This window comes from Pelmatolapia mariae, linkage group LG2, assembly GCF_036321145.2.
Source record: "Pelmatolapia mariae isolate MD_Pm_ZW linkage group LG2, Pm_UMD_F_2, whole genome shotgun sequence".
Classification (NCBI taxonomy): domain Eukaryota; kingdom Metazoa; phylum Chordata; class Actinopteri; order Cichliformes; family Cichlidae; genus Pelmatolapia; species Pelmatolapia mariae.
This window is the reverse complement of record NC_086228.1, coordinates 4,684,625-4,704,277: the sequence shown is the minus strand read 5'-3', so window position 1 is coordinate 4,704,277 and position 19,653 is coordinate 4,684,625. Positions and strand designations below refer to the sequence as shown.

Below are 19,653 nucleotides of genomic sequence, written 5' to 3'. Positions count from 1 at the left end.
GTGCACCAACTTAATTAAATTAAGAGCAACACAATCATAAAATAAATAAGAGGTTCTTTTAAAACACTATTTTCAAGTTTGTTTTGTTTTTCGAGATATTTGTAGAGAAAATACACACCTCAATTAATCAATAAACCTATGGATTTATAGTGTCTTCACATTACTAGTGACTTTAGAGTACGACCTGATTATCCTACATACACATTTTTGTTAGTACTTTTAAAGAGCGCCTCAAACACAAGGCCTTCTTGTTTGCATTTTGAATACCCAAGAGTCATCTATTTGGCATAGCACATAGCAGCAAATAAAAAATAAAACAACCAAAGACTTGCTGTCTTCAGTTGCAATGTGAAAACATTACAGGCTAACATTGGACACTCCATTTATACAGTGTGTATTTTAAACCTAACAGGCTCCAGGAAGTCGGCCTCTACCCTCTATTTCAGGACCTTTTCCCCCCTGTTGGGGGTAAGTTGGGGGGATGTTTGTGGTAATAGTCTGGTGGGGTGGGATTGGGGCTTGTATTCATCCCTGTAGGGACATAATACATGCTCTCCAGGTAGCTGTGGTCCACTGGGGGATGATTCTGAGGCTCGGGCTTTGAACCCTGACCAGAGGGATTTCTGTAGCCGACCCCGGAGCCGCTTGGGTGCATTGCTGCTGCAGCTGATGCTTCGGGGTACCGGGGTGGCTGAGGCTGGGCCTGGGGGTGGGCTGGGGGAGCAGGAGCTGCATAGGGCATGTACTGTGGAGCAGGGGCGTACATGCTGGGGTTAGGGAGGGGTGGGTAGGGGGCTGCGGAGGGCGGATACAGGCCTGAATGTGATATTGTTTGCTGTGGGATGAGCACTTCCACATATTGGCCAGTCTCTGGGTCAAACAGCATCTTCCTCAGAGGCTGAACAGGCACCTCAATATAAAAGTACTTCCCTGTTTCAGGATCCAGGAGCACTCTGCGAGGCGTCTGCCCATAGCTGCTTTCTGAGTACAAACTGGAGCTGTCACCCCCGTATTCAGAGCCATAGGAAGGCCCTGCCATGCTTTGAGTGCCACATAGAAACTGAGGATCCATAGAGGGAAGGCCAGGGGAGTGATTGTGGCTGGGATCGCTGTAAGGAGCCCCAGTTATCAGCCCCGGTGGCTGCTGGTGGGGGGATCTGTGCACAGGAGGCCGTCGAGGGTCAATGTGCTGGGGTGGGGGCAACGAGCGGTCCACAGAGCAGGCCTGCATGAGTGAGGGGTGAGGAGCGCAGGGAGCAGGCTGGTGGAGAGGCTGGTATATTGTTGGCTGCTGGCTTGGACCAAAAGGGCTTGATTTGGGAGAGCCTGGCTGGTAGCTCATTGGCTGAGCATCGGGTCTGCACTGGTGGGGCCGAAGAGGAGGCTGTGCCACTGCGTAAGGTAGAGCCTGGCCCGGAGAATGCGTGGGGGCCGGTGGGGTGAGGTTATGGGGACTTCGGTGATGGTGAGGAGGGTGGAGACCAATGTGAGTGGGGCAACCAGCTGTGCAGGGGCAGGCAGGAGGACGGGAGGAGGGTTGAAAGCGATTTGATCTCAAGGGTGTCAAATCCGGGAGTGTCAGTGGACTGAAGCTCTCTCGTTCATCATAGCTTGGAGGGTCATCAGAGGCATAAAAATGCAGGTCGTCGGTCCTCTGTGAGCGCTCACTGGAGAGAGATCTGTGGCATGGCTGGTGCGTATATCTTGGCAGTTGTGTTGTGGAAACAGCAGTGGGCTGTGTTGTATTGTTTGAAGTCAGTGGCACAGTTTGTTGCTGATGAGGGTTTGCTGCCCTGGGATACTGCAGCTGGCTGTCGCGATCCATAACAGCCGGCTGGCTTGTCTGGCTTGTCTGGCTGACTCCTGCTGAGGCGGGTCCAGTAGTTTGGCTTGCAATCGGGTCAGAAACCGAACCTGGAGCTGAGGTTACACCTGAGCTGGTGGCTGATGTTGGAACTGAGGTTAAAGCTTTTTGTGCACATCTGGCAGTCTGAGGAGAGGCAGCTGGTTGCTGCATCTGCCCTCTGTCACTAGTAGCCTCTGAGTCTGGAGGTTCTGCTGACTGGTTTGAGAGACTGGAGCTGGCAGTTGAAGTTGTTTTGCTGGGTGGAGGTTTGAGGCTGGACACCGCTGACACGGCTAGTTTTCTTGAAAAATTAGATGTTGATGTGGAGTCAGTGGAAATCTTCCTGTAGATTGTTGGCGAGCTCACTACAATCGTTTGAGTCCTCTCGTCACTTTGTGACTTTGCAGTCGATGTTGCTGCCGACGATCTATGTGCTTCATTTGATGTCACGCCAAAATCTGCAGGTTTAAATTTGCAGTTCGGCTTTGGAGGCACGACTGGCTTTTGGGAATTTTTAGCTATGGATTTAACTTCAATGATTTGAGGCCTGCTGTTTCCACTAGAGTTTCCAGTAGAGCTTCCAGTAGAGCTTGTGGGAATGTCTTTTTTCTGTGGTTCTTTAGACAGTGATTTCACCTGAATCGGCTGTGGTTTGAATCTCCTTATTGCAGGTGACCGCGGGGGGAAAGTGGGATCTAATCTCTTCACAGCTTCAAAATCTGACACGTCCCTCTGCTTGGTAGGGAGTGGGGCTTGTTCCTGAGAAAAACTCCTTAGTTTTGCAGTGTCTTTTTCTGCAGGATTTATGCTACCTCCCTCGTCTTCACTGGTTTTTGTGGTTGCATCTGTGCTGTCAGACACTGCTGAGGGGACGGAAGTGGTAGATGAGGAGGAGAATGTCCTCTCTCTATGAGACTCATTCCAACCTCCATCAGAAGGAGCAACGGTCTGAAGGGGGATCTCCAGAGAGTTCACATGCTTGCGGGGAACTCCTTTAACTCCAGATACATTCTGGCTGTCACCCACAACTGCTCCAATGTCAGCTTGGTAGCCTTTCTCCTTTAATAACATGGACACCGAGTGGCCACTAGTAGCAGGGGCACTACCAGGGGTAGTGGGCTTAGGTGAAATTGAAGCAGGCCGTGCTAGGATTGGGGTTTGGATCTCCATCTCCTGGGTGGGAGATGCAGATGTCCTGGTCTTGCTCGGTCCTTCCCTGATTAACACTACAGCAGTGGACACCTCTCTTTCCTTACTGGGTATTTTAGGGAGGTTTCCAAGCATGTGATGCTTCCTGTCTGTTCTTACAGCCGCAGGTTTATCCTCACTGTCTGGAACTTTGCAGATTTCTGGCAGCGTCTCTTGTGGTTCTGCTGTAATGTTTACACCAGGCTCACATGGTCTGGATATTTCAGTGTCTGACACTGTGTTGTTTGGTGCATTCAAAGACTGTGATTCTCTGCTCACATCAGTGACGGGCTTTGAAAAAACCTGGGATTTGTCACCTAGGTTCTCTGAGTCTTTTTTGACACGTGATGTTTTATTTTTGTCTTCTTTCAAGCAAACAGCTTTGTATTCTATTTGCATTGGCTGTGGACCAGACAGAGGCTTTCCTTTGCTGTGAGGTGGTGGAGATGGGGTTAACATTTTTGAGTCTTTTACCTCCTCCTTCTCTTCCTCCGTCCTCTCCGCCATGAACACCTCTGCTCTTTCCTCCCTCCTCTCCTCCCTCCTTATCCCTTGTCTTAAATCCATCTCCTCTGCTGCTATGACCTCTTCTTTATGTTTTTCATCAGCAGTTTCTACACTTTCTTCAGCACTAGATGCTTTAAAGGACAGATTATAAGTATTCTTCACAAGCCGCCTCACATCTCTAACTTTGTGAAGCGGGCCTTTTGCTTTATTGTTCTCATCTCCGTCTTCTTCTTCTGTTTTCTCATCCATGTTTTGTCTAAAAAATATATCTGGTGAAGTACTCTCAGATTTGTTTTCTGCTTCAGGTGTGAGACACACATTTAAAGAGGCTTTCTTTTTCCCCACAGCTTTCAGTTTGATCGCTTGCGTCTTAGACATGAAGGCGCCGTTGTCACCCTGTTGCAACTGTTTAGGTTCCTCCCGGCTTTCACACACGCCCTCTCTCTTTGTTGGTCTGAACTGTGCGCTGTGGGCTGCGTCTGCAGAAGGAGTTTCTGTGGCATTTGCTGAGTCGTCACCCTCCCTTTTGTATGTTTTGCTGTAGTCTGCTTGTTGTTCTCCACTTCTGCGCTGCTTACTATCGAATGGCACCTTCAGTTCTGATCGCATTTCAGATCGCGACAGCACTGCATTCCTGCTTTGAGAATCGGCCTCTTCACTGTCAGTCAGGGAAAAGGTAACACTCCTGCAGCTGCTGGATGAACTCGGCCTGTTACTAGATCTCACACCAAAGCTTCTGGGTGGTTTAGCTTCATCCTTGGCGCTTGGTTCCCCTCTCATGGGAATACTCTCCGATGAAAGGCTATAATCCGATTGAAAACTGGAACTTAGGTCATGTATGTCTGGTCTTGGTGATTCTTTAAGTGGTGCCACTTGACTCTCAGCTGGTGGACTGCTCTTCTCAAATGTGGGGCTCAATCCTTCGCCTGCTTGTTCATCAGGTTCTTTATCAGCACTTTGCATCTTTTTGGACAACACATTCTTGATCAGGCAAGAAGCCATCTGAGTTTTAGTGCATGTTTCATCCATAGAAGCAGATTTCTGGAGTTGGGATTTTCTGACATTGGGAAGATGGGGCTCAGGGCTGTGGTCAGAGGGGTAGTGCTCATGCATTGCTGCTGGTGTACTGTGTTGCCTCACAAACGTCCCTCTCGATTGACTTGCCTGGGAGTTGCTTTCCACCATGCTTGCTAGCCCAGGACTGCTATTTCCACTGCTTCCATCTTGCTTCCCATCAGCATCATTCCTCTTTTTCAGCTGGATCTGTCTCTTTGGGACTCCTCTCCTCAGCTTCCTGGAGTCCTCCCTTTCCACAGCCACATCTACGCATTCAAAGCTGCCCAGTTCATAGCGCCTAGATGGATCTAAGCCATCTGAGAAGTATGCAGATGGTTGCTGGGAGGAGAGTTCATCATGGTCCAACTTTGGCACAGAACCTCTGAAGTCAGCATAGGCTTGCCAGGCAGTGCCGATCCCAGCCGGGCTCTCCTGGGTAGATGGCTGGGAGATGTTTGCGGATGAGTGGTGGCTTGAGTTGTACATGTCAAGGTAATCTATATCAGGGCTTGACAGGCTGCGGAAAGCCACATCTGTAAACCACTTCACCTCATCGTCTGCCTCGTCAAGTTCACTCCCCATGCTGGAGCTGGAACTTCGGCCGGGCCTGTATGAGGCCGCACGTCCGGGAGCACTGCTCTTGGTTCGGGGTGCAGGAGGTTGAGGTCGTCTGCTGGCAGCACAACCCCTGGTGGCTTGTTGTGAAGCGAGTCTATGAACACTCTGTTGTTGCTGTAGCCGTCTTGTGGCAGACGAGCTCTCCGAATAGGAATGCGCTGTTGGCAACCCTTGTCGGGTCTCTCTGCTTGTGGGAGCTGCACCGCGACTCGCAGGTCCTTTTCTATTCCTGGCACTGAATGACAGCTCAACCTGTTCCCCTCTGTAACTGGTGTCCCCCTGCAACCCCTCCTCTTCCGTTTCAGGAACCTGCTCCTCCCTCTTCCTATTTCTTTCCATCCCCCTATCCTTTTGCCTCTCTCTGCCTCTCTGCCTCTCCTGCTCCAGTGGCATTCCCCTTTCCATTTCCAATTGCCTTCCTGGGCTGACCCAGTGGGCCTGGCTATTATTGTCGGGGCTTTCCCTATTTGTCACCGCTTTCTTTAAATTGCCTCTAGGTGAGGATGCGCCAACATGAGTGGGACTGCAGCTTCTGTTCTGCCACTGTCTGTATGGTTTCTCAGGGGCAATGATGTGGACAGGTGTAAACCTGGTGAGTGGCGGAGAGGGGGTCCGCCTTCTGTTTGCATGATGGGACATGTCCTCTGTGAACCTCTCTCTGTTTTCAGGTCTAACTTTGGTTAACAGCTGTCCTCTTGAGGTCTCAGATGTAGATTTTAAAGAGCTGCTACTGTCAGAAGTTGGGGAATGAGCAGCACACAGAGGCTGCGCAGGTGAATTTGATTTAGCCCCGTGAACAGGTGAGAGGTTTGGACTTCTCTTCTTGGGAACTAAAAGATTAGGAGAAGGACAGCTGATTTCAGAAGGGAGATTATTATCAGTGTCTTCTCTCTGAAAAAAGAGCAGATGAATATCTGTTTTTTCCTGAGGGAAAGAAGCTGCGCCTGATTTATCCTCTATATTTACTTCCTCTGGTGTTTCTTCTCTCTCTTCCCTTTGCAGTTTTAGTGGGCAATCTAACTTTCCCTCTGGTAAAATAGGTAAAGGAGGTAAAGGCAGAGGAGCTGGTGAACTGCCTTTGATTTCAGCAGCCAAAGGTGGAGATTTGTCCCTTGTTACTGTCTCAAATGAGGGTGGCTCACTCTCTTTTCTCAAATATGTGGGAGACTGTGTTTCTGTGATAACTGCAGAAGAAGAGTCCCTATCACTCAAAAGGGTATTTAATCCAAGGGGAGGGTTGCAGTCTGCAGAGAGGGCTGCTGGTGATAGCTGACCCCTGTGCGGAGAAGCAGCAGGTGATGGATCTCTACTTTTGTGCTGAGGTGAAGGACTTTGAAATCTTGGTTCAGGTGAGGGAGTTTGATGATTTGGCTGAGGTGAAGGTGTTTGGTGCCTGGGATGATGTAGCAGAGTTTTTTCAGTCTCTGGGGCAGAGCTTGTGAAGCAGCCAATGGACTCTGCTATATCGTCTCTGCTTGTGGTGAGGCTCCTTTCTTCAGAGGGGATGGGTGTATTATCTGGCTCTGGGACGGGGAGATGAGAGAGTTCAGGAAATGGGGGACTGCTCCTGTCCTCGGGTTGAACAACAGAGTAAGAAATTCCTGTGATGTGAGGGGAGGAAGTGAGGCTTCTTGATGGGGATGTGTCGAAGAGAGGCTCCAGCAGAGGAGACGCTGATAAAGGTCGCTCTTTCCTGCCAACCTCAGGAGAGGATGCTGTAATCCTGATTTCAGGTGAGGGAGAAGTATATCTGTGCTCGATGGGAGAGCAGCTGTCTCTAAATGCAGGTGAAGGAGATAAACTATAACTTACCACAGGGGAAGTCGCCTGTCTTATTTCTGGTGAGCGTTCAGGAGAGGGAGTTGTTGACCCAGGTCTAATCAGAGAGGCAGCGCTGAGCAGGCCAGGTGAGGGAACTGTGTTTCTGAAATCAGGTGAGACTGAACCCTCCACAAGCTCAGGGGATGATGCTTTTGAAATGACAGGTGAGGGAGGGGTGTATCGTGGGCCAGGAGTGGAAACAGAACTGCCTGCTTCCACTGATAACCTTTGGCTTTCAGGAGTAGCTGCTGTTTCTCTTTCTGCAGTAGAGGGACCTGATGTGCGGGGAGAATCTTTTATCTCAGGCGTAGAGCCTCTGCTGAAGAGATCAGGTAAAGAGATCCTCCCTCTTAGGTCAGGGAAAGGAGATGAAGCCTGAGTGTCAGAGCAGGAGGACCTATGACTAAGCTCAGGGGAGTCCGGTGTTTCTCTTAAATTAGATAATAAATCTGTGGGTGAAGGTGAAGGGGATAAATGAGAGGCTCTTAATTCAAAGGCTGATTCTGTAAAATCCTGAGAAAAGTCTTTGGATGGGAGCTCAGCTGATGGACTACTGTTTTGATTTAAGTTAGCAGCTTTTGGCTCAGGTGTGTCTTGTGCTACTCCAAACTCAGGTAAAAAATGAGGGTTCACTGATTCACAGCACGACTGGCTGATACAGTTTCTGGGTTCAAGAGAGGGACTTGGAGTTAGAGACTGATGTGACGGGCTGCTGTTGCTGTCTTTGAATGAAGGAGTTGTTCTTATTGGTTCAGGTTCTGAAAGCGTTTGTTTTGGATCAGGTGAGGACGATGAAGGCCTTCTTTCAGCCGAGGAGGAGGACAAAGATGATAGTCTTCTCTCTGGACTGAAGATACAGGGGCTGTTATGTTCAGGAGAAGGTGTCCTCTCACCAGTGCTGGGATTTTGGAAAGAAGGGCTGGCTGTGCTAAGCTGAGGTGCTGGTGATTTACTTCTTGGTTGTGAATTTGCGCTGCTGTCCTCAGAAACTTCTGGATGTCTAGAGCTCAGCCCTTTGGCCTCCAGAAGCCTCTGCAGTGGGGGACTGTAAAGCTTGTCTCTCGAATCTTCAAAGCCTTCCTCGCCTTCACTGGAGCCCTGTGCTGTGTGGTAAGAGCCAGAGGAATCGTTCAGCTCGTCCAACAGAGGTGACGCAGCAGCCGTCCCATCCACCTCCCTCTGGGAAGGGACAAAGGGCCCTACAGCGGGGCTGCTTGAGAGAGACGCCGACTCACAGTCGTCTCCGAAAATGTCACACAGGCAGGTGGTCTCGGAGATGGCGCTGCGCTGAGAAGGGATGTTGATAATGTCGAATATTTCAACGTGGTTGGGGGTGCCGTCACGATGGCAAAGGGAAAAGGTGCGGGGGGCACTACGCAGGAAGGAGTAGCTGTCCCCCTGGAGAGTCCAGCTGTCCATTGCTAGTCCACAAGCTCCAAATTCTCACTGTGGCCAGTCCAGTCTGCTCCTCTTGCCTGTTCTGGGCTCCGTTCCTGGACTAGAAATAAGATACAGTCATCTGCACATTGTGTAGCTCATTCATTTGTAGTACCAGTAATAGCTGATAAATATCCGTGAGAGGCAAAAGTATAGAAATGACAAATGTAGAACCTAGAATTGGATTGATTCCTTTTACTTAACTTCCCTAGAGTGAAATTATCTTTTGGTGCCCTAATGTTCTAATAATAACTCCATCTACAATACCTTTGTTATGTAACTTGTAATTAAACCAATACAGCAAGCTATATGAACATTTATTTTGACTCCAAATCTTTTTGTGCTACAGACTCAGAATCTCACAAGAAGAGATTTTGAATCTCACAAAGAGATTATCCTAGATCCATAGAGTAACAATATTTAAATTAACTTTCACCAACACATATCCCTTATCCAAACTTTAGAAAAAGCCCTCTCCTTGTGCAAGTAGACAGAGAAAGGCTGGTACTCTACCTTTAGCCACTGATGAAGACTTCCCAGGGACATTGAATTCTTCTTTGTTGTGGTATCCGTCCCAAATCGGACAAACTACCCGTTCAATCCACAAAACACCCCAAGCTGACAAAACGTCTCTTCATAAGCTGAATCCAGGACTGAGAAGATCCGTCCAGCTCTGTCTGCCGGTGGCCCACTGACAGCACAGTGTCAGAGGCACTGCCATGTATCAGACTTGAATAGAAAAAGCAAAGAGGGGCATCTAACCCAGACATATTACATCTTCTGGACTGTATTTCTGCCCCTCCCTTCTGCACTGGCAACAGGGAAAGTGCTTACTGTATCTATCATGGATCTCTTTTCTTGTGCAGACTGGGGTTTGGTTGGGCACAGACTTTCCTGTGTGAGCTGGGATGGGGTGCGGCACAGGGGTGGGTGGGTGTATAGTTAGCAGCAGGTGCTGATCCAGCCAGGACGGATGAGTGCGCCTGGAATCTGACACTTACAGCCAGCTCAGTCACAGGGCTCCTCTATATATAGACCAATACTATCGGGGCCAGATAGCCATAGTCATTCCACTGTGTGCTGGAGGAGAAAAAAAAGGGAAAAGTGGAGTTTGAAGTGCAGCACACACATTGTCCAGGTGTTAAATACATCCAACTTAACTTACACCTTTGCTTATCTGTGTGTATCTGGGGAAAAGGTCAAAGTCTAGCGCAGATTATCCAGTTTTAATAATAACTCACATGCAGACCTCTGCTGAATTGCATTTTTGCGGCATGCAACAATTAAAGGTCTTAAACTTTCTACATCCTGCTGTTTTTCCCTAATAATATTGTTAAATATTAAGATCCATGATCTTCGTAGCCTATGAACATCCTTAGCTTTAATTAAACATTCATGAGTGCCCATCAATCAAATGCATGTAAAGTGTTAAGCCAAACCTACTAAACAAAAAGGGGTCATGTCATTTTACTGTTCTTATTACTGTTGCTACAACTGTATTGCCCAATGAGTCTCAGGTTGCCTAAACATGTTGGTTGGTAGTGAGTGTGGATAAGCCCTCTGTCCCATACCTAATACCTCATGAGATTATCATTCATTCTCAGTCATTAAGTCATCTGTAGCAAGTGGAAAATGTTTGAGCACACAGGACTGTGATTATGTTTGTACAGTGGAACGTTAATGACAGGTTTTATGTATGGTATGGTAATTTTCACTAAGCCTATTCTATTGTATTAAGCGACACACATTGCTAAATTAAATTTTATGGTTGACTGTGGAATTTGGAGTCACTGACCTCTGTGGAGCTGTTTACTGTGGCTCTAATCACACAACATAAATACAGATATATGCTTTTTTTTCCAACAGTCATTGCAAAGATATCATGTGATTTTATGTGTAATGGGTTGCTGTAAAAAACAAACAAAACAAAACTGGGAATATCACTAGGGAAATGTGTAAAATATGGCTGTTCAGACCCATAAAGCATAAACCGCTGGACAGAAATGCATGCATACTTGCATCAATGCGTAACGGTGTACTGGGTGTGAGATAAAGGGTAAAGGAGGGCTGATAAATTTGAACCTCTGCGGTTATGGCAGTGCAGCAGACTGGAGGAGGACTCAGAGGGAAAGAATGATGAGCACCTCGGCAATGGGGAGCTTTGGTCTACATCACTGATAGATTAGTCACGCCATACTGCTCAAGTCCAAAGACCTCACCCACCCTTGCCCTCATAAGTTGGGCATGAACAATAAGCTCCAGTTGTGCTCAGATGTTTACAGGCATTCATCACGGGCATGGATGTTGTGGGAATTTGGGGTTTTTAAAGATTTCTGTGAACTGTTCTTTTTCCAGGTTGGAATGATTGTACAAAATGCATCTTTAATGGCTTAAAAAACATGAATTGAGTGCACCAGTTTGAATATATTTTGGATTTCCTCTCATTTGCATGGGGTCAAAGCATACATGCTCAATTCACTAATATTTGGTTAATTGTCCAGTATCAAGTTGCACCTCGATTAGATGCTTTTGGTAGCTATCAACAAGCTTCTGGCATAATTGTGCCTGGATATCTGACCACTCTTCTCAGCATGTTTGGTATACTTCATCTAAATCGGTTAGTTAACTGCCAAAGACTCTGCTTTCAAGCTTATTCCACAACCTGTCAATAGGGTTGCAGTCAGGGCTTTGGGAAGGCCATTCCAGAAGCTTTAATTAGCCTGTTTATCCATTTGATGTGTGTTTGTTATCACTGTCCCGTTACAAGTTTCAACCATCCAGCTGTTGATTTAAGGTGGAGTTAAAGAATTTAGAGGCAGTCCTCCTCCTTCATTAATCTAACCATTTTGTGTAATATACCAGCACCAGTAGCAGCAAAATAGCCCCAGAGGATGATGCTAACACTACCATGCTTGACAGCTAGTGTTCTTAGATTGAAAGCCTCCTCTTCTCATTGTGGCCCAGTAGCACATTATCTTTCTCGCCTGACCATAAACCTTTTCTTCAGAAGGATTTGACTTGTCCATGAGAGCAAACGTCAGTCAAGCTTGAAGGTGTCATTTTTGGAGGAAGGGCCTTTTTCTTGGTGGGTACCCTCTCAATACACGAAAATTCAAAATAAATGTAAAATTTAAGCACCCAAATCTTGTTTTTTTTTAAAGTCATTAAAGATGCTTTCTGTAAATTATTCCACCCATAAAAAAGAATAATTCAAAGAAATCATTAAAAGCCCAAAATTACCATGATATTCATGCCCAAACTGAGTGCATGTAAACTTCTGACCTCAGCTGTACATGCATAAAAAAACTAGAACCTTGCACAGAGCTTGGCTCTGGCTTGGCTAGGCTGATGTTCAGTGTTCACATGCAGAGCAAATGCCAAACGCTGTCTGCTCACAGCACTCCCTTGTGTGTGAAGATAAACACGAGTTACTTAAAAAAAATCATTATAGGTAGGATACTTTTGCTGCTGGTGTTCTAACTGAGGGATATGATGCTAAACAAGGCTCTAGTCTCATGATGGGCTATTTAAGTGCCAGTATTTATGACAAACAGAAAGAATATAAACATATATATCACATTTCAAATCTATCTTTTTTGAACTGACCTAGTTGCTCTTTTAGGATGTGATTAACTTTGCACAGGCAGGGGCAACAGTAGACACACTTCCAGCTCTGTCTCTCTCTCATTATTATTTGTTTTCATCATAACTGATTTATTAAAGCTTCGCCAGAACTAAATGACACTAAAGGTTGAGACATAATATTTAAAACGTGATATGATAAATTTTCTACAAATAAACTCAGAAACTAAAATTGGGTTAAGTATTTAGATCTGTTAATACAGATCTAAATATCTGTTAATACAGATCTAAATAATAATATAGTATCCCGTGCTAACCACTTAACCTATGAACCGCATACAAGTATTAAAGTCTTGTACCCTTGAAGTCGTGCTTGAATTAGTCTGTCGCAGAGACACTGACTTTTATTTTGAAACGATACGTTAGCGTAGGATGCGACGCAGGAAGATCCGCATTACGGTGCTGCCGAAGTGTTGTCATAACACAGAAGTGGCTAACGCTAATGTTTGCTAAGTAATTAGCACGGCAGGTGGGTGCATTTTTTTATTTAAAAAAATATCTGTCAATATTCAGCTGAACCGCGACGTGTGTGTTGACTGTTAGGATAAGGCAAAATAGTGCAGACAAGCGGGTTGACATTCTCTCCTGAAATTTTTTGGGCCTTGTCAGTAAGCAGATCGCTAACATCTACTAGTTAACTAGCTGCTAGCAATGGCGAGCTTTTGTAGCCAGCTAGCGACTGCGATTCCGTTTGTTTATGTTAGCTGTGCGGCGGCTTGTTTTTTTTTTTTCTTAGTTAACATATTAATTAATTACGTAATAATTTATGGTACTTAAAAAAGAGTAATTTTGAGTAAAAAATAACAACGTAGGAAACTTGTCATTAAAACGTTAAAAGAGAAGTCCGTTTGAGCCTTAATGTTGGCTAGCTCCTTTACGGTAGGTGGACATATTCTGTTGTCGGCTTACTAGCGGTGAGCTACGGCAAAGCGTTACCATTAAGTAAAGCTTTTCTATTTAAAAAGTCTTAATTTCAGCATGCAGACATGCAATGTTTAATATCATAACTTGGTTGTTAAATTACAGTTACAGCTGAGACGTAAATAGCAGGCCGCAGCATACATTGTGTGCTTGTTTGTGATGTTGTTAAGGCCTTGCTAATGTTATCACGCAGGCCAAACTTTGAATCGGGGTAGGACCGAACAGCTGTTGGAGGTATTTTAAGACATTATTACTGATCGGGCATACTTGTTTTAGAGGCAGCTGTGATTAGAGTATTAGAGTATTTTCAGTGTGAAATAAAATTTGTTAATATTTCTGTCATTAAAAACTTGTAGTGTTTTATCCTAAATCTTGTGTTTAGCTCTTAAAATGTCAGATAAAAAAACAACTTTATTCGGCTTATTTAATTACAAAGGTTATTTGTTAAAACGTATCTGTATAGAAATGCACATTTGTGTTCACTGAGAATCCCAAAGATTCTTTAGAACTTTTAAATAACTTAAAATTTATTTAAGTTGGTGATTCCCAGTATGCAGCTATTCTCCAATTTTCTGTAAATGGTGCTATTGATCGATGGTCATGGCAAATTGCACATTAAAGAACATGAAACTGACCTCAGGCAATTGTGCCAGTTTTGTAAGAATGCAAATGCTTTGTTATAAGGCTGGGGAACCCTGTAGTCAGTCTTAAGAGACTGAAGAAGACACGTGGATGAGTGACAAAACATTTCTCTCATTGAAAATGCAACTTCCAGATGATATGCAGTGCTGTGCAAGAGCTACTCCTCATTCCATTATAATCATGTAATTTTTTTTTCAAGTAGTCTAGTTCTCCAGGTTTTCTAAAGGGCATCTTTTACACTCATTTTTACTTTTTTTTTTTTTTTTTTTTTTGGTTGTTAGCTATGAGTGACCTACGAATGACTCGAGTGTAAAAAGGCACCAACAGAATCAGTATCAACAAGGTTTTTCCAGTGTTGTATCTACACATGAGTGAAAATTTGGCAAAGAACCAATTTAGGATTGCATCTTTAAGCACTTTGTTAGTAGGAGCCTGTTGCAGAAACACACAAGTTGTTGAATCCAAGTTAGATTTTTTTTTTTTGGTTCAAATCATGGTTGGTATTTACAGAGGAGGTAGGGCGAGAATGTCAACTGTCTGTAAAACATGGTGGAGGCTGTCTGGGTTTGCATTTCACCCAGTGGTGTTGGAGATCATGCCAAAATTGCTGGAATTTGAACCACCATGAAATAACATGTGATTGGAAGAACCTAATTTTTCACCATGACAATGATAACAAACACACTGCCAGTACAGTAAAAGCATACCTAGATAGAGAACACCAACATCCAAAGAAGAACTTTAAATATTCCTTCAAGAAGCCTGGAGAACTATTCCTTGAGACCACACAGAAGAAATTACGAGAAAGCTGCTTAAGAGAGTTCAGGCTGTGTTATTATAAGTAGGCATACCAAATATTTTGTGTAAAATGTAAACAAATGATTGGAGGCTCAATACTGCATGCTACTGTATCATCACTACAGTTTCAAAAGTCTTTCAAATAAATATCAAAACACTTAGTTAATAACATATTTCTGTTTTTCTAGGTGTTAGTGTTATTGTTATTGTGTGTGCGGGTTCCAGCCTGAACCATGGAACAGTGTGCATGTGTGGAGCGGGAGCTGGAGAAGGTGCTCCATCGCTTTGTAATGTACGGCCACCAGTCTGAGGAGAGGCTAGATGAACTCCTGCGCAGCGTCTGTGAGATACGAGGACAGCTAGTTGCTTTTGGTAAGACTGAACACTGTTAGTTTAATATGTGTCAATGATTGAAATTGTATGGAAGGTTCGTGGTCTCTGTGCTCCATCTTCTCTGGTTTGGCACATTAAACCTTTACCTTTTTTCTCCAACAGGAGTACAAGATGCAGATTTATCGGTCCTATCACAGACTATGGCGCAGTGTTGTAAAAATATCAAAGAAACAGTGCAGATGCTAGCCTCTCGACACAAGGACATCCACGGCAGCGTGTCTAAAGTTGGCAAAGCCATCGACAGGGTGAGGAACGGCTACAGGTTTCTCTTCAACTTTCCTTGAAAATGTTTTAGAACATGTCCGTCACCTCTGGCATGCTTTTCTGTAGAATTTCGATGCAGAGATCAGTGCTGTTGTGGCAGAGACCGTGTGGGACACCCCGGAGAGACAGAAATACCTGAGTGAATCCATTGTGGAACACCTGTACAGACAAGGGATGCTCAGTGTAGCAGAAGACCTTTGTCAGGTAAAGAGCTGAAACCTCCAACCTTTATTTTTTATTTATTTAGTGCGAAATATTTGCCTGAATAGCTTTGATGTGATTCTTTATGAAATGCTGATGAGTGAAGAAATAGTTTTGGCTGAAATGTTGTGTAATGCTGTTTTTGTGAAGATAAGTCTTAGAAATTCTTAAAAGTAGTTTTATTTTCTAGGAGTCTGGTGTAGTTATAGACATGAGCATGAAGCAGCCTTTCCTGGAGCTAAACAGGATCCTTGAAGCTCTGAGGATGCAGGACCTCAGGCCAGCACTAGAGTATGTGGTCTTTCTGTATCTATTGTTTTAATCATCTGCTTCCTTCTAACACAACTGATAAATCTTTAGTTGAGGAGTGTTTACGTTCAGTAGCTGAGTGTTTCTTCCGTGTCTCTGTAGGTGGGCTGTGACGAATCGGCAGCGTCTTCTGGACCTGAACAGCAGTTTAGAGTTCAAGTTGCACCGCTTGTACTTCATCAGCTTGCTCAGTGGAGGAATCAGCAACCAAATGGAGGCCTTGCAGTATGCCAGGCACTTCCAGCCCTTTGCTTCACAGCACCAGAGAGGTAAGCATTATAGTATCTCCATGTAACAAGAATTTAGATATTTTCTTTTTATTTTTTTTGTGTGTGTGTGTGTATTTTCCACCACTTTTATTTATTCATTTTTTTGCAGACATCCAGATTCTGATGGGCAGCTTGGTGTACCTGCGTCATGGCATTGAAAACTCACCGTACCGCAGCTTGCTGGAGACAAATCAGTGGGCTGAGATCTGCAACATCTTCACCCGGGATGCCTGCGCTTTGCTGGGCCTCTCTGTAGAATCGCCACTAAGTGTTAGGTTAGGAAAAATATGAACAGTGAACTAGATCACCTGTCATCAAGTTTAACACCGGAAGTGGAACAGTTTTTAGCTGCTTTGTTATTATTTTAGTAATTATTAGACATGTGCCATCTTTATGCTGTCTTATCAACAATGCCATATCTGTTTCTCTGCAGTTTTGCATCAGGATGCATGGCCTTGCCTGTGCTGATGAACATCAAACAGGTGATAGAGCAGAGACAGTGCAGTGGAGTGTGGACACACAAAGACGAGCTGCCTGTAAGTCCTTTTAGAGTTTTTAAAATGCAGTTATCCCTCCTCAGAATAATTCCTGAGCCGTTAGCTCACTCGTGTCCTGTCTGTACCTGACAGATTGAAATTGACCTCGGGAAGAAGTGCTGGTACCACTCTGTGTTCGCCTGCCCAATTCTTCGACAGCAAACGTCAGAGAGCAATCCTCCCATGAAGCTCATCTGTGGACACGTCATCTCCAGAGATGCTCTCAACAAACTAACCAATGCTGGGAAGTAAGTCAGCAAAAAAGGAATTTATTTATTTTGGAAGTCAGTGTTGGTTAAAAGCACTTTCACTATTTTCCAGGATCAAAACGTTCAGTTTTACTAGTCACCCAGATGCAAAGAAATTAAGACTTATAAGTTACATGCTGAGTCTGATATTGAGGGGATTATAAACTGTAATTTCAGTCACGGCTTTCCCAAAAGTTTTATTCCTGAACAAAATTATAATTGCAGTTAGAAAATGAAATGCAAGTGATTCACTGAAAGGTACAAATGTAGGATAAAAGAATTCAAAGATGCTGACTCTCGTCCTCCTCAGGTTGAAATGCCCGTACTGCCCCATGGAGCAGAATCCGTCACATGCCAAGCAGATCTACTTTTGATACGCTACTCTCTCCTCATCAAGGATGAAGTTGCTTGGAGCTGTTTGCGTCTCCAGGACCTTTTGCTCTGACCCTTTTCCTCTGTCCCTGGCCTTCTGGCCTGTTATGGTAAGCATTAAGGTTTTTTTCCCCAGTGCTCCTCTGGACTGCCTTGGGCATCCCGTCACCCACCTCGGACCCTCTAACTTTGCATAATATAAGGAGTCCAGAAAGGGATGGTCCATTGACAAACCTGTAGTAGAGTGAGGAGTCAGTCGGTAATGGGAACATCCTCACGAAGCAGCACCTATGAGAAAGGATCATCTATTGGAAGTCATTTGCAAATGCCTGCAGAGTTATACGCTTATCTTTTTCAAGTATGTAATACTTGCTAGTGTTTGCTTTCTTGGCTTTATCAACTTAATTTGAGTTTGATGACTGCTTCTTTTTTTTTCTTTTGTTTCTTTTCCTTTTATTTTTTTTGGACAGAAGCAGAATGATAATGAATGGGTGTAGAGTGTGGGTACATGGTGTAGATAAGCAGTTTCTGATTTCAGGTTGGTAATAAACTTCCGTTATACATGAAAGCAACACGCTGAGTTACAAACTATTGAAGGTGTATTATTTGCTGGTGAGGGGAAACTGAAGGTCTCTCTCGAGCCGAACTCTGATTGTGACTCATTAGTCCTCCATAGTGTAATAAAGTCCTCACGTAGCTTAAAACTCACTGTCAGCTGACGCATCTGTTCAGATCAGATTATCTATCGACGGTGGGAACAGCTTTTCTTTTGTGTATGACCACACCAGCAAAACTTTCCTCATTATAGAAGCCATTTGTCTTGTTCTATGTATGTATTTAACAAATACGGAAAAAGCAAACAAAAATATATATATATATCTATATATACTACTGTGAAATGTGTTTTGTTCCTGTTTTCTTTTGTTTTGTTTTTTTAATCACAATCACTGCAGTGGCTTGTGTAAAATAGTAAACAGAAGAGCAACAGGCACATTCAACACTACTACTGCGTAACTTTGAGAGCCGACGACTCCACAGTTCACATCACGGCTGCACCATCGCTTTACTGTGCCCCCTTGTTGTGTGTCCTGAGCTTGCACGCCATGTGATTTGGAGATGTAAATTGGTGTGATGGTAGCCGCATGGTCTGGCTTGCAGTGACTGTAGGCTTGTGGTTAAGCTTTACTTTTTGTGGATACAGAAGCCCTCTGGTCACCGTGGCTGTTGTTTAATATGTAGAAAACGCCTCTGCTGCGTAGGGTTGGCTTTTATTTGAGATGGAGTCGGAATAAGTGACATTTAAAAACCCCTACATTTCCTCAGGGCTCATTGTAACAGTTCATACCACACTTTGCATTTAGTATTAAAGTTGTACATTTATAAAAGGAGTCTTGAACAAAGATTATACATCTTTAGATGCCGATTGCTTTGAAGGTTGTGGAACCTGTGTGTGTGTGTGTGTGTGTGTGTGTGTGTGTGTGTGTGTGTGTGTGTGTGGATATACAGTCAATTTCTGCAGTCTCACAACATCCAAGGCAGTGTTTACCATGTTTAGATGTTAATAGTGCAAGTTCCTAGTGATGTCACCTCGCACATTAGTGAGGGTTTTTTTTTTTTCTTCTCTCAGCAAGCACTGCACCAGCATTACACTCAGCTTTAGGGTTTGATTTTGAATCAGTTCGGCTTTGTGTGGAGTTTCCTCTCCGCTTTCCTCCTCTTTGGTTGACAATCATTCTCTGCTTCTTTGACTGTCCCTGCAGATAGACTGCTAGCGCTTCGTACTACATGTATTAACTTTTTTTTTTTTTTAATTTTTTTTAGCTGGATGTGTGCGTTTCCTGCTTTTGTGTTATGCGACTTTTATTGTAAATATTTATCCTCTAACATGTTTCATATACTTGCATCTGAAATTAAAATAAAAATTTATACTCCAGTTGGTTTATGGAGGCTTGTACTGGGACTTGGTGATGGACTGCTCCTACCACACGGGGAGGCATTTGTGTAGCTACCACTTGGTGGCACTAGTGTCAACCTAAATAGCGTTGATGTGTTTGAGAAAACAGATTTGTATTCCAGTTTCACAGCTAGAAATGTTATCTTCTGAAATAATTCACTAATATTTAACCAGCACATTAATTTATTAGATAAACCGTGGTGCTGCCTTGCAGCGCTGCAGTACTCCCACAGACTGACAGCATGTGAGAGGTAAGAATCTTTCCTCATCCCACTTCAGTAAATCACTCAGCCTCTCTGGAGCTGCACGGTTATATTAAGCCCTAGTTTATATAATGTTTTAAATGCCAAGGTAAGGGCCTGTGAGTCAGCTGCAGCTCGTATCTATTCAGATTATCACCCTGCATTATGGACTTGCATGTGCTTTGTCTCTTTCTCACTTTTGTGTTTCCATGGCACATTTTTTACCTGAGAAAAGTCAGGTGTTAAACCTTCATCCCTGCCAACATTTTCTTGGCATTCAGTTCAGGCTTGTGCATTTGATGGTTTCTTCAGAGGAACCCCCCTTCACCCCCCAACCAATCAGGGATCCTCCTATGTTTCCATCTGAGCTGACCTTCCACCTCTTTCCT

General features: G+C 44.4%; 2 protein-coding genes across 2 annotated transcripts; one reads left to right on the top strand and one right to left on the bottom strand.

Moving 5' to 3' along the window:
• Positions 1-375: 375 nt before the first annotated feature.
• si:ch73-43g23.1 (serine/arginine repetitive matrix protein 2) lies at positions 376-8,455 on the bottom strand. The gene has a single exon (XM_063488691.1). The coding sequence runs from the start codon at positions 8,453-8,455 to the stop codon at positions 443-445; it is 8,013 nt and encodes a 2,670-aa protein (XP_063344761.1). The 3' UTR covers positions 376-442.
• Positions 8,456-12,482: 4,027 nt separating this feature from the next.
• On the top strand, positions 12,483-17,952 carry rmnd5b (required for meiotic nuclear division 5 homolog B). Its single transcript, XM_063491054.1, has 10 exons — positions 12,483-12,584; positions 14,665-14,848; positions 14,972-15,114; positions 15,200-15,337; positions 15,525-15,625; positions 15,746-15,912; positions 16,022-16,187; positions 16,346-16,448; positions 16,542-16,696; positions 17,007-17,952. Exons 2-10 carry the CDS (start codon positions 14,710-14,712, stop codon positions 17,068-17,070), a joined length of 1,176 nt encoding a protein of 391 aa, XP_063347124.1. The 5' UTR covers positions 12,483-12,584; positions 14,665-14,709; the 3' UTR covers positions 17,071-17,952.
• Positions 17,953-19,653: the final 1,701 nt, after the last annotated feature.

What these genes read in the sequence shown, in the direction of transcription:
- si:ch73-43g23.1 (XM_063488691.1), bottom strand. Translation starts at nt 8,455, where the DNA reads ATGGACAGCTGGACTCTCCAGGGGGACAGCTACTCCTTCCTGCGTAGT.
- rmnd5b (XM_063491054.1), top strand. Translation starts at nt 14,710, where the DNA reads ATGGAACAGTGTGCATGTGTGGAGCGGGAGCTGGAGAAGGTGCTCCAT. An exon ending in TGCTTCACAGCACCAGAGAG is followed by an intron (nt 15,913 to 16,021) that starts GTAAGCATTATA and finishes ATTTTTTTGCAG; the next exon opens with ACATCCAGATTCTGATGGGC. An exon ending in AAACTAACCAATGCTGGGAA is followed by an intron (nt 16,697 to 17,006) that starts GTAAGTCAGCAA and finishes CGTCCTCCTCAG; the next exon opens with GTTGAAATGCCCGTACTGCC.